The 14,938-nt window shown below is 37.2% G+C and overlaps 1 protein-coding gene across 3 annotated transcripts in view; it reads left to right on the top strand.

Annotated features, from left to right (window-relative positions):
• arhgap36 (Rho GTPase activating protein 36) overlaps positions 1-9,954 on the top strand; it is a 64,524-nt gene extending 54,570 nt beyond the window's left edge. For all 3 annotated transcript variants that reach the window (XM_042512217.2, XM_042512218.2, XM_042512219.2), the window contains exons 5-12: positions 2,058-2,277; positions 2,455-2,510; positions 2,961-3,111; positions 3,223-3,371; positions 4,496-4,666; positions 5,245-5,333; positions 5,459-5,685; positions 7,454-9,954. In XM_042512217.2, coding sequence (XP_042368151.1) covers positions 2,058-2,277; positions 2,455-2,510; positions 2,961-3,111; positions 3,223-3,371; positions 4,496-4,666; positions 5,245-5,333; positions 5,459-5,685; positions 7,454-7,785 — 1,395 coding nt within the window. In that variant the 3' untranslated portion in view covers positions 7,786-9,954. The remainder of the gene's footprint in view (positions 1-2,057; positions 2,278-2,454; positions 2,511-2,960; positions 3,112-3,222; positions 3,372-4,495; positions 4,667-5,244; positions 5,334-5,458; positions 5,686-7,453) is intronic.
• The last annotated feature ends 4,984 nt before the right edge of the window (positions 9,955-14,938 follow it).

Below are 14,938 nucleotides of genomic sequence, written 5' to 3'. Positions count from 1 at the left end.
ATTGATTGTTTATTATATTTTGTAGTAATATTCAGAATGTGTGAATTAACTTGTACATTATACTATATTTTAGTAATGTCATAAAAATTCATCATTATACACCTACTGAAGATAGAATTTATGGCAGAGCTGCTGAATAGCAACTGATTGTACAGGTTTCCCTAATAATGTGGTGACAAAAAGTTTTCAAATAAAATAATAATAAAATGTCACACATATTTACATCAAAAGTTCCTCTATATGCCTTTAAATTGGAAACGGGCTAGATGACTGCCTATACTCAGCACAAGTGGAATACTTTGTATTGGTAGATTTTTCCCTACAGTGATAAATAATACAACAGAACTGGTTTTTTAGTAGAAAAATATCGAGAATGGAGTGAGAAAGATAACATTTTCTCATCGGCCTCAACCTAAATGGGACTCTGACTCACCCTCTTACAGCTGTCTGGACTGTAGCAGCTCACGGTTTACATATCTGACCACACACACACACACACACACACACACACACACACACACACACACACACACACACACACACAGACTTGGCAGGCGAGCTTCAGCCTGACAGATGAGGCAGTAGTAATGTGGTGGCGTTGTCACTGCGTCCCGTGCAGTGACAGATAGCGCACACAGAGGGCGTGAAGGTTGAAATTAATGGCTGGAAAAAGATGGTTACTTTACGGACATTTTTAAATTATTATAATTTAATTTTTTTCCCCACCTAAACACTCAGATTAGAGCAATAAAGCAGGCCAGAACTCCTTTACTTGGACTAAAAAAGAGGATTGATGGAGGTAACCTAAACTGTGTCCCAATTTAACACTACATACTAATTCTAAGCAGGTATAAATTAATTATATCGCACCTGTGAAACCTTAAAGTACATTGATTTGTTGTGTTCTGGTGTGTAAATTGAGAGGAAAAAGTGAAAAGGCAGCATTTAAAAAGAAATCCCCAGGCCCCAAATGGCATCTTTAAATTTATTATTTGCTCTTATCAAGAGTCCAAATACCACAGATATTGTTTTAGCATTACGTATGACTAAGGAAAGTAAAAAATCATTCCAATTTTAGAAGCTGGGAAAAGGCAGTGTTTTATTTCTTTATTTATTGATGTTTTGTTTGGAAAAGAAAAACCTAAAGGCACCCTGTTTAGTATACCTTAATTATTATTGTATGTATAAAACTGGGATACAGTAGCTATGTTTGAGTTTTATGGTAAGGATAAAGATTTTAATTGTATATGGGCCATCGAAGAGCAGATTGCATTGATGCTGAGTTAAGTTAAAGTTAATTTAAGTTAAATTTTTACTTTATTCAGACTTTCATAAGGCCAGGTTTTCCAAAATACTTAGATTCTCAGTTTTAGACTTAAAAAGAGACCAAACTTTCACCCTTTTTACACAATAAATATCCTGAAAGTTTCTGAACTCCACAGTTTGGTTTCTGGACTGAACTGTGCTGTTGGAAATTCCTTTGACTCTGACGTTCCTCCAGAAACGATTAGTTGCAGACTGCTGACAAGTGATTTATATTTCTGTGGTATTTCAGCTTTTCATATTTATTGGAATGGCAACGTCAGGATAAGTGATAGAAATGGATTCCTCTGTTCTGTTGGCTTCTTTTTTAAACGACATCCATCTGAAAATGTACTTTCCATTTTCTCCCATCAGTGCTTTTCATTATTTTTCTTTCTCTATACTCTAGCATTATATGACCATGTTGTTTGTCTCAACTTAAAGCTGAACTAATCAATACTTTTCTTTTTATATACCTGTGTTTAAAGTTACTTAATGTACTGTTAAAGGGACAGTTCACCCCAAATAAAAAAATACACATTTTCCCTTTCCCCTGTAGTGCTATTTATCAGTCCAGATTGTTTTTGGAGTGAGCTGCGGAGTGTTGGAGACATCAGCCGTAGAGACGTCTGCCTTCTCTCCAATATAATGAAAATAGATGGCACTCTAAAGTAGCATGAAATGGAAATTACATAATATTATAACTGAGTAAAAATACTTGGTAACAATTAGACTTTTCTCTCCCTCACCTGCAGGGCGGTCTGTCAGTGGACTCCATCTCCGACCTCGTAGAGAGTCAGTCTCGCCTGCTGGAGGCGCTGCAGCTCTCGCACCCGGCCGAGCTGGAGCTGAAAAAATCACCGGGTGGCAGCGGCTCGTCGGAGAAGAGGACCCAGACCAAGCTTAGCCTCAACCCCATCTACAGACAGGTGCCGCGGGTGGTGGAGAGGTGCTGCAATCACATCGAGACTTACGGTGAGACACGGGCTATATCTTAATTGTGCTATTTGGAGTCCCCAAATAAAACACATTCTTTTAACTTGAAGCAAATGTATTGTTTTAAGTACATTCATGTAAATATTCATTCATTATAAATATATATATATACATGAAACTTGACGAGACTATTCGGTGCTTCATTTGTGTCCCCAGGTCTTCAGACTGTGGGAATTTTCCGAGTCGGTAGCTCTAAGAAGAGAGTAAGACAGGTGAGGACATTTTCTGTTCATCCATATCCACTTTTACGTTATTTTAACCATTAAAAAAAAAAAACAGTGAATAAACTGTGATTTGTCTCAGGATTGGCGTCAAAACATAAACACAACTAAGTATTTATTTTTTGCCCCAAACATTTTATTTGAACATTTTATTACTCCCTCAAACTGCCCCATTTTATTCTTCCTATATTTGGACACCAGATGATTATTCTTAATAAAAAAAAGTTGTGTGAGTCTTCCCTTTATTCACTGCCGCGTGCTTCCTGTTGTGCTGGAGTATAAACATAACCTTCATGTGAAAAGCCGACGATGTGTAACATCCTGTTTTGGAGAAATTGTGTCCATTGGGGCAAAGCAACTCTTGTTTGACCTACATGTCTTTTCCCATGTGTCTCCTCTTGTTATATTTTGGTACATTTATCCTCTCCGTGTGCTCTTCAGCTACTGGAGGACTTCGACATGGGAGTGGACGTCCAGCTGGATGAGGAGCAAAGCGTCCATGACGTGGCGGCACTGCTCAAAGAGTTCCTCAGAGACATCCCTGATCCTCTGCTGACCAGAGAGCTTTACCCGGCCTTCCTGCATGCCAACCGTAAACACACACACACACACACACACACACACACACACACACAGAGTGACTAAACAGCAGTAACACCTGTATGAGTCAAACTGAATCTCCTCCTCTCTGTGCTTCCTGTAGTGCTGAGGGGAGCAGACCAGCTCCAGTACCTGCAGCACCTCCTCTACCTGCTGCCTCCCTGCAACTGTGACACCCTGCTGCGACTCCTCAGCCTGTTACACACCGTGCAGAGCTTCGCTCAGGACAGCGTAGGGACAAATGACGAGGAGGTAGGCCACTGACTGCACACTATGACAGACAAATGTCATACAGTGTACACCAGAGCATCAGTTACCCCAGTAGTAATGCAGAATTTTGATCAGGCACAGAGGCTCAGACAAAAACATGCTGTTTAGCTGCATGATGGGAAGTGTAGGATCCAGCTGTCTTAAGAGCTTTACCCATACTGGGAGCTAATACAAGTGTCTTGGCCCATGCTTCACATGCTGCTTTTGACCATTCTGTATTTAATTTGCTTCTTGCAAGTCCTCAAGCTCCTTTGAAGTAAAATATCAGTTAATTAAATAAATCCTCTAATAACCGTACATGGCTTTGCATTTTGTAGCCCATTTAACATAAAAAAAAAAAAAAAATCCAAGATTTGTCTCATTTTAAAAAGACGTGTTCATGTCTGAAAACCTAAATCTAGTAAACAAGCAACAAACAATAATATACAATGTAGACAAAAAAAATTTATTTTGGCTTTTCTTTTTTATTTATTGACACGAAAAAGGTGGATCTTTTGTCAAAAAGTTTTTCAAAAAGCACTCCTGTGTCAGAGATTTGTCTGTTGCCAAGTAGGTATTCACTTGTAAAATTGTGCCTTGGTGTTTGGATAGATGACAGAAAACAAGTATTCCATGTTATACATATAAAATGGAAATTACAAAATGAAAAAGGCATGAACAGTCTAAAAAAAAACAGTGCTTGATGATTAGTTACGCAAGGTTTACACGAATTGTCTAAATTGTCTAAAACATGAAGCACTCTTATTTTAGTACTTTGATACTATATATACTCCAATGCTCATTCTTTTCCAAAACAACTTAGTTGAAAAAAAGTTTTTGTATTTTTCAAGAAAACTTAATTGGCTTTTAATCTTTTTAATCAGGCCGTTTTATATTTGAATATTTTTTTTTTATTTTCATTGTATCTCAAAGTGGAAAAGTCTAATATTTCACGAGAAACATAGAACAGAAACAAAAATTAAATTTCATAATGAAATAAATCTGGATTTTTTTTTCTTGTCTGTCCTGTTAAACACCTGTCGGCCACTGAGATGTACATATGTCAATATTTTAATTCAACATAAATAGAATGACCTCCTCTCCTCTTCCCTCCCCTCTCCATCCAGATTCCCGGTAACAAGATGACGGCTGCGAACCTGGCGGTGATCTTTGGGCCCAACCTGCTGCAGAGGGAAAGAGGAGGAGAAGTGAGTCCTCATGCGATGGGGATCGAGGACAGCACGGCGATCATCAGCGTGACGCTGGTGCTCATACAGAACTACAAGAGGCTCTTCACGGTGCGTCAGCGATCATATTCAGCCTTCAAATGACGTCATTGCATTTTTTTCTGGAGTCTTTTAGAAACACTGTCTATAAACAGAGCTAGTGCCAAAGGAGATATTGGCATTAAAGAGTCAGTTCACCAAATTATTGGTGTCTTTTCATGCAAATGGATTTCAAGACTGTAGTGGTGCTTTTCATTGAGAGTTCTTTGAAGAAAAGTAATTTAAACAACTTTTTTTAAATGTAACAATTAAAAGAGATTTCTTTACATTATTATATTTGTATGCTAAACTTTTTTGCAAATATTCAGCAAAATCAGAAGTATGCATTCATTCAAATACTTAGGACAAAACATATTACAACAGACCAAGTGAAAAAAAGAAAAATGAAAAGATTAGGTAGGAAAAGTAAAGCAGAAAATATTTTGTTTATGTTAAAATTAACTTCCAAAACATGACATTAAGATGGAAAGGAAAAGAAGACTGGATGAGTGAAAGGTGAATCATTTTGGGTGCACCTTTTTACATTCAGGTAAAGGTTTTTTGTTTTATTTTGCTTTATTTTATACCCTTTGTTATGTGTGATCCTGCAGGTTTCTGCAGAGCTGCAGCAGGAGGTCCTGATGAGTCTGATCCAGACAGACCCCGACATCATCGACTATCTGCTGCGTAGAAAACTCAGGTATCCATGACAACCAGTCTGATAATCAAGTCCTTAGGAGTATCATATCCATTGTCTTGATTAACTGTGGCGACTTTTTGGGGTTTAAACAAGCTACTGATGCTTCATTATTTTTCATCATATAGTGGCAGTCACCTGACGGTGGAGAGCAGCAGTGAGACGGGGGGTCGTCGGGATACAGGTGCGTCTCTGGACTCTGTGGGAGCCTCCAGTGGGAGTTTGTCCCCACTGGAGCCTCCATCACCGCTTTTCCCACCCGATGGCAGCGGCGGTGAGGGCAGCCTGACCAGCGAGGTCTTTCTCAACGTACTCAAACTAAACCAGAACAGGAAGCGTCAAGAAGCCAGATACGGTATGGTGACATTATGAAGTTCATATCCTTTTTTTTTTTTTTTTTTTTAACTTTAAAAAAGTTTTTAGCCAAAAAAAGTTCTTAAAACTAACGGATGAAAAGCACTTGTATAAAAACTCTGAGACACAACGATTCAATCAAACCTTTTGAACGAGTTAAACAATATCCAAATTAGTAGATAATTTTGGCAGCATGGAGAGGAATTTGAAATAGCAATTATACCTTTTTAAGTTAGGAAATAAAAAGCCAATTCAATTACAGGGAACATGGAGACAAATTTTAGACATTTCACAGAATTTTCTTCGTTCCTTGGCTCGGTTAACAGTTGTTGATTTTAAGATGAATATATTTGAAATAGATGCTTACATAACATTAAAAAAACTATAAAGAATTAAAACTTTTTACTGATTAATCCTGAGGCCTCAGAAAGTGGTTGAGGTCTTTTTTTTGTTTACTGAAGCAACTGCTCCAGATATAGAAGTTGTGCTTTGACGATAAATGTGACCACAGCACCACCTAGCTGTGACTGACTGAAAACTTGGAGTGGTTGTAACAGTAAAGGGAAAAAAAAAATTAAATAGTGGAGTAATAACATCAGTGACTGTTTTAACAATTAAATTATCTGACTTTTTAAAATGAATTTATCAAATAGAAAAAAAAATCATCATTGTTTTCCACTGCCATTATGGGTAATGAATTACTATTTTAGACAGATGAAAAAGGGCAGTAAAAGCAAGAAAAGTGCAGGTTTGAATCAGTAGCACACTCAGAAATGTTTTATAAGGGCGGCCAGATGGATCTACTTAAATATTGTAGTTGCTCCCCCGAGTCATAAATTAATTTCAGGAATTCTATCATGGTGTTGGAGTATCTAGGCCAATAAAAAACGATTTTAATATGAGTGTCAAGGTATTTCTCAGCGATGGTTGTTGTTTGCATAATCTTACACAAAACAATCCAAAATAAAAACCATGATGTCCAAAACATTCCGTCTTTTTGCTGCAGAAAGCTGAGGCTTCTGTCGTCCATGTCATCACCATGTGTGCTCGCGATGATGTCATTATTTTACCTTATGTGTGGTGCAAAACTGCACAGAACACGCGGCGAAAACTATCATAACGAGCACTCTGGTCTTAAAAATGAGAATTTCTTAAGAAATAAATAAAGTACCCCATTAATTATTAAAAAATATTACGTTCAAGTTTCTACATTCAGAAATCTTTTGGATCAATACGTTTTTGTTTATTTGGTCAAATTTGGTGATTTTTGTATTTTGTTTTTATTGATGACACAATTTCAATGATTTGATTTATTATTATAATTGACTTACTTACATAACCTTTTAGCTTATGTTTAACAGACTTTAGGAATATGAAATATTTGAAAATACCCCAAGAAATGACATCACAATAAGCAAAAACACAGTGTACACACTGTCGAACCATTTCTATGCATTCAAAGGGTTAAGTGCCACAACAATCCCGTTTGAATGCATCATGTTTCATTACATGTCAGGAATTTCACTCTTCTTCAACAAGGCTGCTTGTCCTTTTTTTACTTAAAAAGACAAATAAACAGCTTTAATTTGAAGGAGAACACAATGAAAGTGAGGAACCAAACATTTCCTGTCCGCAAAGTTATTTTTAATAGTTTAGTTCATTTTATTTTTGATTATTTTGGCGGGGCAGAGGGGGCCAGTGCCTGTACCAGGGTGGCCACCCTTTGCAGCACCACTGGTTTGAACCCCGTCCTGTTGTCAATCCTCCAGGTGAGGCCCCTGCAGGTAAATCCATTCGCCACATGCGTCAGTTCCACTCCCACCACAACCTGCTCAGCCTGGCCCAGCCCTCGTTGTCCACCACCTCCAGACTCCACAGTCAGGACCAGGACTCCCAGGACCGCAGCAGGGGCCCGCTGGGCTCCGCACTGAGCTTCACGCTTGGCGGCGGCAGCAGTGGCAGCTGCTCCAGCCTGAGTGGCTCGACAGAGAACAGTATCTGGGTGAGACAGACGCCGCAGGAGGAGAGCAAACCCTCACCGGCCTCTAATTTCTGGGACTTCTTCACTGGGAAAGGATCGAGCTCGGAGACGATGGTATGATGAAGGGCACGAAGAGGAGGAATATATGTGTTTGTGTGTGTTTTTTCAGAAGTCAGAAATCCCCCCCAAAATCACCAAATTTCTGCAAGAGAAGCAACTCTGTTGATTTATCGGGATTTTAAAATCCAATAATATCAAAAATAAAAAGTTCATTTCCAAGGTTATAAAACCGGTGAAATGAACACTGCAGCACGTGCATGCCTGTATTTGCAACCTAAATTTTCTACTGAACTATGGACTTAAAGGCAGCATCCAGTTGCAGATTTTCCTCAGTGGAAGCTGGAATTTCCCACTTTTCTGGCATCTCTGGAACACAGCATGTGTATGAATGTGTGGTGTGGACAAAGAATAAGAAGATGGAAATGCAGGACAGCACATGAATAACTAGCTTTTTTGAAGACATTTTGGATTTGTTGGAAACAAAGCAAACTTTCAAGCACAGCTCTCTCCGAAAAAGACACGGACATCAGCGAATGAAGAAGAGACTAAAGGACTCTGTTTATGAGATTATATGAAAGTGGATGCAGTAATAATTGTGATGTAAATAACGTGTACATGATGTATTCATAATTTTACACACCACCCTTCCTTGTCTTTACTACATAGAACTGCATGTAACTGCATGGACTCTACCAGCACTTCCTAATCTATATTAACTCTTTAGTTTTTGTTGTTTTGCTGTAACCTGCAATAAGCTACATTCACCGTAAACGTAATCTACATTTCAGCTAACATTCAGCTAGAATTCAAAACACCCGACGATGTCTCTGTAGAACAAAACATAAATTACAAAAAAACAAATATAGATTTCAAAGCCAAACTCTAATCAATTAAATTTGTCTATGTACGTCTCAATGTGCAGTTTTATTGCTCACATTGAAATACATTATTCAAATTTGGTGACCTGCAAACCACCACATCACTGCTTACTGACAAAGTGCATGTTTGAGTGCAAGAATCAATTATTTTTATTATCAATTAATCTATTTAGGTATTTTTTAATCCAAGCTTTTCAGAATGTTTTTGTCAGTGCCCCCCACCCCACCCCCCACCGTTCGCAACAGCTTTAGCAGCTGGAAAACTGATTTGGCATTTTTGCTTGATAAATGACTTTTTTAAGAATGAATCTTTTATTAGTATCTTATCAACTGATGGGCATGTATCTGTTTTTTGACACTTATGTACATTTGCTCGTCCTCCACAAACAAGGCAGTTGAGACTAAATCGGGGGCATGCAGACAACTCTCAACTCTCAAAACCTAAAACTTAAATTTTCCCTCAAATGCTGAGAAAGTGTTAAATAAAATACATGTTGTATGCCGTTCAATTAAACCTAAATATACAGTTCAGTACATACAGTATGTTTTACTCAAAAGAGGTCTGTGTTGCTTTAATGTATTTTTGGGAGCACGGTGATAAGACATATCCACTCTAGAAATATGGATCTTTGGAGGATCCAGACAAAGAATTTGACACGGCGGTTTTGATGGAAACACGCTGATAGATTTGGAATCTGTAATCAATCACACAAACACACAGATGTTCACCAGCTGGACTGCGGGACACACGAACATCGGCACAATCCACGACGCACTGATGTGGTGTTTTGCAATTAGGTCAAAAGATTAAAGATCGGCCACAGTTCGTTGATAAGTTTGTGTTTTTTAAAGACATTATACAACTTTTAGTTGATATTCGAGTGTTGTTCCCGAGACATCAGATACCAGCGTTTTGGCTCAATGCTCCACGTCTGTATTTCCCAACCGAGGAATGACACTTAACAATCAACTAAAAGTTGCATATATTGCATAATTAAGTCTCGGTCAGAGGTTCTCAGGTTTCAGCCAACATTGCCCACAAAATAAAGAAATAAATAAAAATCACCTTGCCTCTCGAGGCTTCTTAAAATAAAACGGTGTCTTCTTGTGACCTCTCACTTAAATGTGCATGTGCATGCAGACTTGAAATTTTTCCTTTCAACCTCAAATTTTTATTTTATTTCTTAGAGATGAGAAGCTGCATTCTTATCATATGTGATTCACTGCGATAAAATGTTTTCGTAAATAGCATCCATGTCAATATTCAAGTTATAATTTCAAATGGTATATTAACATTTTTTGGAGAGCTCCTAATAGATCTGATTAAACAAACCTGTTTTTATTCTGTCAATTTTAAACTGTGCACAAAAAAAACCTGCATAGAAATGCAAAAACGTTTTTACACAGCGGTGTGAGAAAGTTAATATATATATATATATATTATATTATGTATTATATATATATATATATATATATATATATATATATATATTATATTATATATTATATATATCATATATTATGAGACTGCAATATAAAATGATTTGGTATTTCAGAGAAAAAACAACTAAGAAAAAAAAAGACTCCATTTTCTCAAGCAAAACTTTATTCCCGAATGAAAAAAAGGCCAGGAAAGTGATATAAGAGCTCAGAAAAAAAATTAATTTACAATTTTCTCTGCTGAAGGAATATAGTTTGATATGATTGAACTAAATTGGACCTTACCAACGTAAAAAATGACCAACGTCAAAAATGAACTTGCAATTTTCCCCCGCTCATATCTTATCAATTACCTTGGGAACCTCTGGCTGTTTCAAAAGCTTCTCAGTGCCCATATTTCAATGTGAAGCAGTACTTAAAATACTAATGAAACAACGAACAACAATAAAACAATGGCAATATGTCTAAAAACCTTTAAATATTTTAACTACATTTCTGGATGTCTAGATGTTTTCCACCTGAATTTGATCTATTTGTAAGAAATGTGGAGGCATGAATGTCTGTTTTCAGCAGCACTAACATATTACAGGATTGCCATACCGTTAACCACAGGAGGGCGATATTTGCCACATTAGCGCAACCCTTAAACCTTCAACTGCTTTTCCGATCGTCCAAAGACCCATAATGTCAAACATATAGATGGAATGTATTAGGTTTGGGAAATAGTGCCAAACAACTAGAAACTGTACATGTTTGTTTCTGGCCTCTCGGTGGTAGAAATCCATGTTTCTTTTATTTGTAAAGAGATTTTCCGACTTCTTAACGCTGTATTTCTACACCACAAATGTAGAAAGTGTACATAGTCTCTCCTTCACCTCAGCAGGTGAATGTATAATCTTCCCTTTTGGGTTTTATTAGGAGAGAAAACAAGGTTGTGTTTTGTCTTTTTTTGTCAGCGACACATTTTTTTTCTATATTGTTGTAAAATCCATCAAGACCTAAACCACAGAATGTACCACCTACCTGCAGAAAATTAAATGTCAAACTGCCTCTGTGTGTTATTGCTTATTGTTCTGAGTCAATTCACTAAATGAAATTATCAGTTTGAAGGGTTTCTGGGACTTTTTGGTCATACTTTTGGCAGCACAACAAGCATCTGAAAAGCATATGTGAGTCAGGAGATGAAGAAAACAAATCTGTGGACAGAAACCTTTCTTATCCTGCTTTGAAGTTGCATTTCTTCCACTTACATTAGATGCTTCCCTTTTTTTCAAAGTTTTACTGCAGTTATTGAAGTTCTAATTCATGTTTGATTCTGTCTCGACTGCAAGAGACCAGAAGCATTTTGTCAAAATGAAAAATTATACTACTTATTATTATTATACATTCACCATACTAAAGAATAAAAGCAAAAGCATCTGAAAATGGCGGAAAACCGCCAAAAATCACCTGCTTTTCAACTTTGTTTCCTATGGTGTGTCTTGGCAAGCTATTTGAGGCTGTTTCCAGCTATTTTCAACAGTTTTTGGGATGTGTCAAATTTTGACATTTTTGCCTTGGATGTTTGGTCAGATTTTCGACATGCCAGATTATGCTGTTTTGGGCTGTTTTTGCAACTTTCTTTGCTATGGTGCATTTTGGCAGGATATTCTACGCTGTGTCCAACTGTTTCAAACAGTTTTTGGGACGTGTCAAATTTTGACATTTTTGCCTTACTATAGTCTTGGATTTTTGGTCAGATTTTCGACATGCCAAATTATGCTGTTTTGGGCTGTTTTTGCAACTTTCTTTGCTATAGTGCGTTTTGGCAGGATATTCTAAGCTGTTTTCAACCATTTTTAGGACGTGTCAAATTTTGACTTTTTGCCTTACTATAGTCTTGGATTTTTGGTCAGATTTTCCACATGCCAAATTATGCTGTTTCTGGCTGTTTTTGCAACTTTCTTTGCTATTGCGCGTTTTGGCAGGGTATTCTAAGCTGTTTCCAGCTGCTTTCAACCATTTTTGGGACATGTCAAATTTTGACATTTTGCCTTACTATAGTCTTGGATTTTTGGTCAGATTTTCGACATGCCAAATTATGCTGTTTTTGGCTGTTTTTGCAACTTTCTTTGCTATAGCGCATTTTGGCAGGGTATTCTAAGCTGTTTTTAGCTGCTTTCAGCCATTTTTGGGACGTGTCAAATTTTGACATTTTGCCTTACTATAGTCTTGGATTTTTGGTCAGATTTTCGACATGCCAAATTATGCTGTTTTGGGCTCATTTTGCAACTTTCTTTGCTATGGCGCATTTTGGTAGAGTATTCTAAGCTGTTTCCAGCTGTTTTCAACAGTTTTTGGGATGTGTCAAATTTTGACATTTTGCCTTACTATAGTCTTGGATTTTTGGTCAGATTTTCCACATGCCAAATTATGCTGTTTCTGGCTGTTTTTGCAACTTTCTTTGCTATTGCCCAATTTGGAAGGATATTCTAAGCTGTTTCCAGCTGCTTTCAACCATTTTTGGGACATGTCAAATTTTGACATTTTGCCTTATGCTGTTTTCGACATGCCAAATTATGCTGTTTTGGGCTGTTTTTGCAAGTTTCTTTGCTATGGCGCATTTTGGCAGGGTATTCTAAGCCGCTTTTTAGCTGCTTTCAACAGTTTTTGGGATGTGTCAAATTTTGACATTTTGCCTTACTATAGTCTTGGATTTTTGGTCAGATTTTGACATGTCAAATTATGCTTTTTTTGGCTGTTTTTGCAACTTTCTTTGCTATGGCGTGTCTTGGCAGTTTATTCTAAGTTGTTTTCAGCTGTTTTCAATCGTTTTTGGGATGTGTAAAATTTTGACATTTTGCCTTACTATAGTCTTGGATTTTTGGTCAGATTTTCGACATGCCAAATTATGCTGTTTTTGGCTGTTTTATCAACTTTCTTTGCTATTGCGCATTTTGGCAGGCTATTCTAAGCTGTTTTTAGCTGCTTTCAGCCATTTTTGGGACGTGTCAAATTTTGACATTTTGCCTTACTATAGTCTTGGATTTTTGGTCAGATTTTCCACATGCCAAATTATGCTGTTTTTAGCTGTTTTTGCAACTTTCTTTGCTATTACGCGTTTTGGCAGGGTATTCTAAGCTGTTTCCAGCTGCTTTCAACCATTTTTGGGACGTGTCAAATTTTGACATTTTGCCTTACTATAGTCTTGGATTTTTGGTCAGATTTTCCACATGCCAAATTATGCTGTTTTGGGCTCATTTTGCAACTTTCTTTGCTATGGCGTGTCTTGGCAGGCTATTCTAAGTTGTTTTCAGCTGTTTTCAGCCATTTTTGGGACATGTCAAATTTTGACATTTTGCCTTACTATAGTCTTGGATTTTTGGTCAGATTTTCCACATGCCAAATTATGCTGTTTTGGGCTCATTTTGCAACTTTCTTTGCTATGGCGTGTCTTGGCAGGCTATTCTAAGTTGTTTTCAGCTGTTTTCAGCCATTTTTGGGATGTGTAAAATTTTGACTTTTTGCCTTACTATAGTCTTGGATTTTTGGTCAGATTTTCGACATGCCAAATTATGCTGTTTTGGGCTGTTATTGCAACTTTCTTTGCTATGGCGCGTCTCGGCAGGCTATTCTAAGCTGTTTCCAGCTATTTTCAACCATTTTTGGGACGTGTCAAATTTTGACTTTTTGCCTTACTATAGTCTTGGATTTTTGGTCAGATTTTCGACATGCCAAATTATGTTGTTTTGGGCTTTTTTTTGCAAATTTCTTTGCGATGGTGCGTTTTGGCAGGCTATTCTGAGTTGTTTTCAGCTGTTTTCAACAGTTTTTGGGACGTGTCAAATTTAGTTTTGACTTTTTGCCTTACTATAGTCTTGGATTTTTGGTCAGATTTTCGACATGCCAAATTATGCTGTTTTTGGCTGTTTTTGCAACTTTCTTTGCTATTGCGTGTTTTCGCAGGGTATTCTAAGCTGTTTTTAGCTGCTTTCAGCCATTTTTGGGACATGTCAAATTTTGACATTTTGCCTTACTATAGTCTTGGATTTTTGGTCAGATTTTCGACATGCCAAATTATGCTGTTTTGGGCTGTTATTGCAACTTTCTTTGCTATGGCGCGTCTCGGCAGGCTATTCTAAGCTGTTTCCAACTCTTTTCAACCATTTTTGGGATGTGTCAAATTTTGACATTTTGCCTTACTATAGTCTTGGATTTTTGGTCAGATTTTCGACATGCCAAATTATGCCGTTTTTGTCTCTTTTTGCAACTTTCTTTGCTATAGCGCATATTGGCAGGCTATTCTAAGTTGTTTTCAGCTGTTTTCAGCAGTTTTTGGGATGTGTCAAATTTTGACATTTTTGCCTTACTATAGTCTTGGATTTATGGTCAGATTTTCCACATGGCAAATTATGCTATTTTGGGCTAATTTTGCAACTTTTTTTGCTATGGCGTGTTTTGGCAGGCTATTCTAAGCTGTTTCCAGCTGCTTTCAACCATTTTTGGGACATGTCAAATTTTGACATTTTGCCTTACTATAGTCTTGGATTTTTGGTCAGATTTTCGACATACCAAATTATGGTATTTTGGGCTCATTTTGCAACTTTCTTTGCTATGGCGTGTGTTGGCAGGCTATTCTAAGTTGTTTTCAGCTGTTTTCAATCGTTTTTGGGATGTGTCAAATTTTGACATTTTGCCTTACTATAGTCTTGGATTTTTGGTCAGATTTTCGACATGCCAAATTATGCTGTTTCTGGCTGTTTTTGCAACTTTCTTTGCTATAGCGCATTTTGGCAGGGTATTCTAAGCTGTTTTTAGCTGCTTTCAGCCATTTTTGGGACATGTCAAATTTTGACATTTTGCCTTACTATAGTCTTGGATTTTTGGTCAGATTTTTGACATGCCAAATTATGCTG

The sequence above is a fragment of the Plectropomus leopardus genome, chromosome 23 (assembly GCF_026936395.1).
Source record: "Plectropomus leopardus strain MGB_pleo_1.0 chromosome 23, ASM2693639v1, whole genome shotgun sequence".
Lineage (NCBI taxonomy): Eukaryota > Metazoa > Chordata > Actinopteri > Perciformes > Serranidae > Plectropomus > Plectropomus leopardus.
The sequence above is the reverse complement of the archived record's forward strand: the minus strand, read 5'-3'. Positions and strand labels throughout refer to the sequence as shown.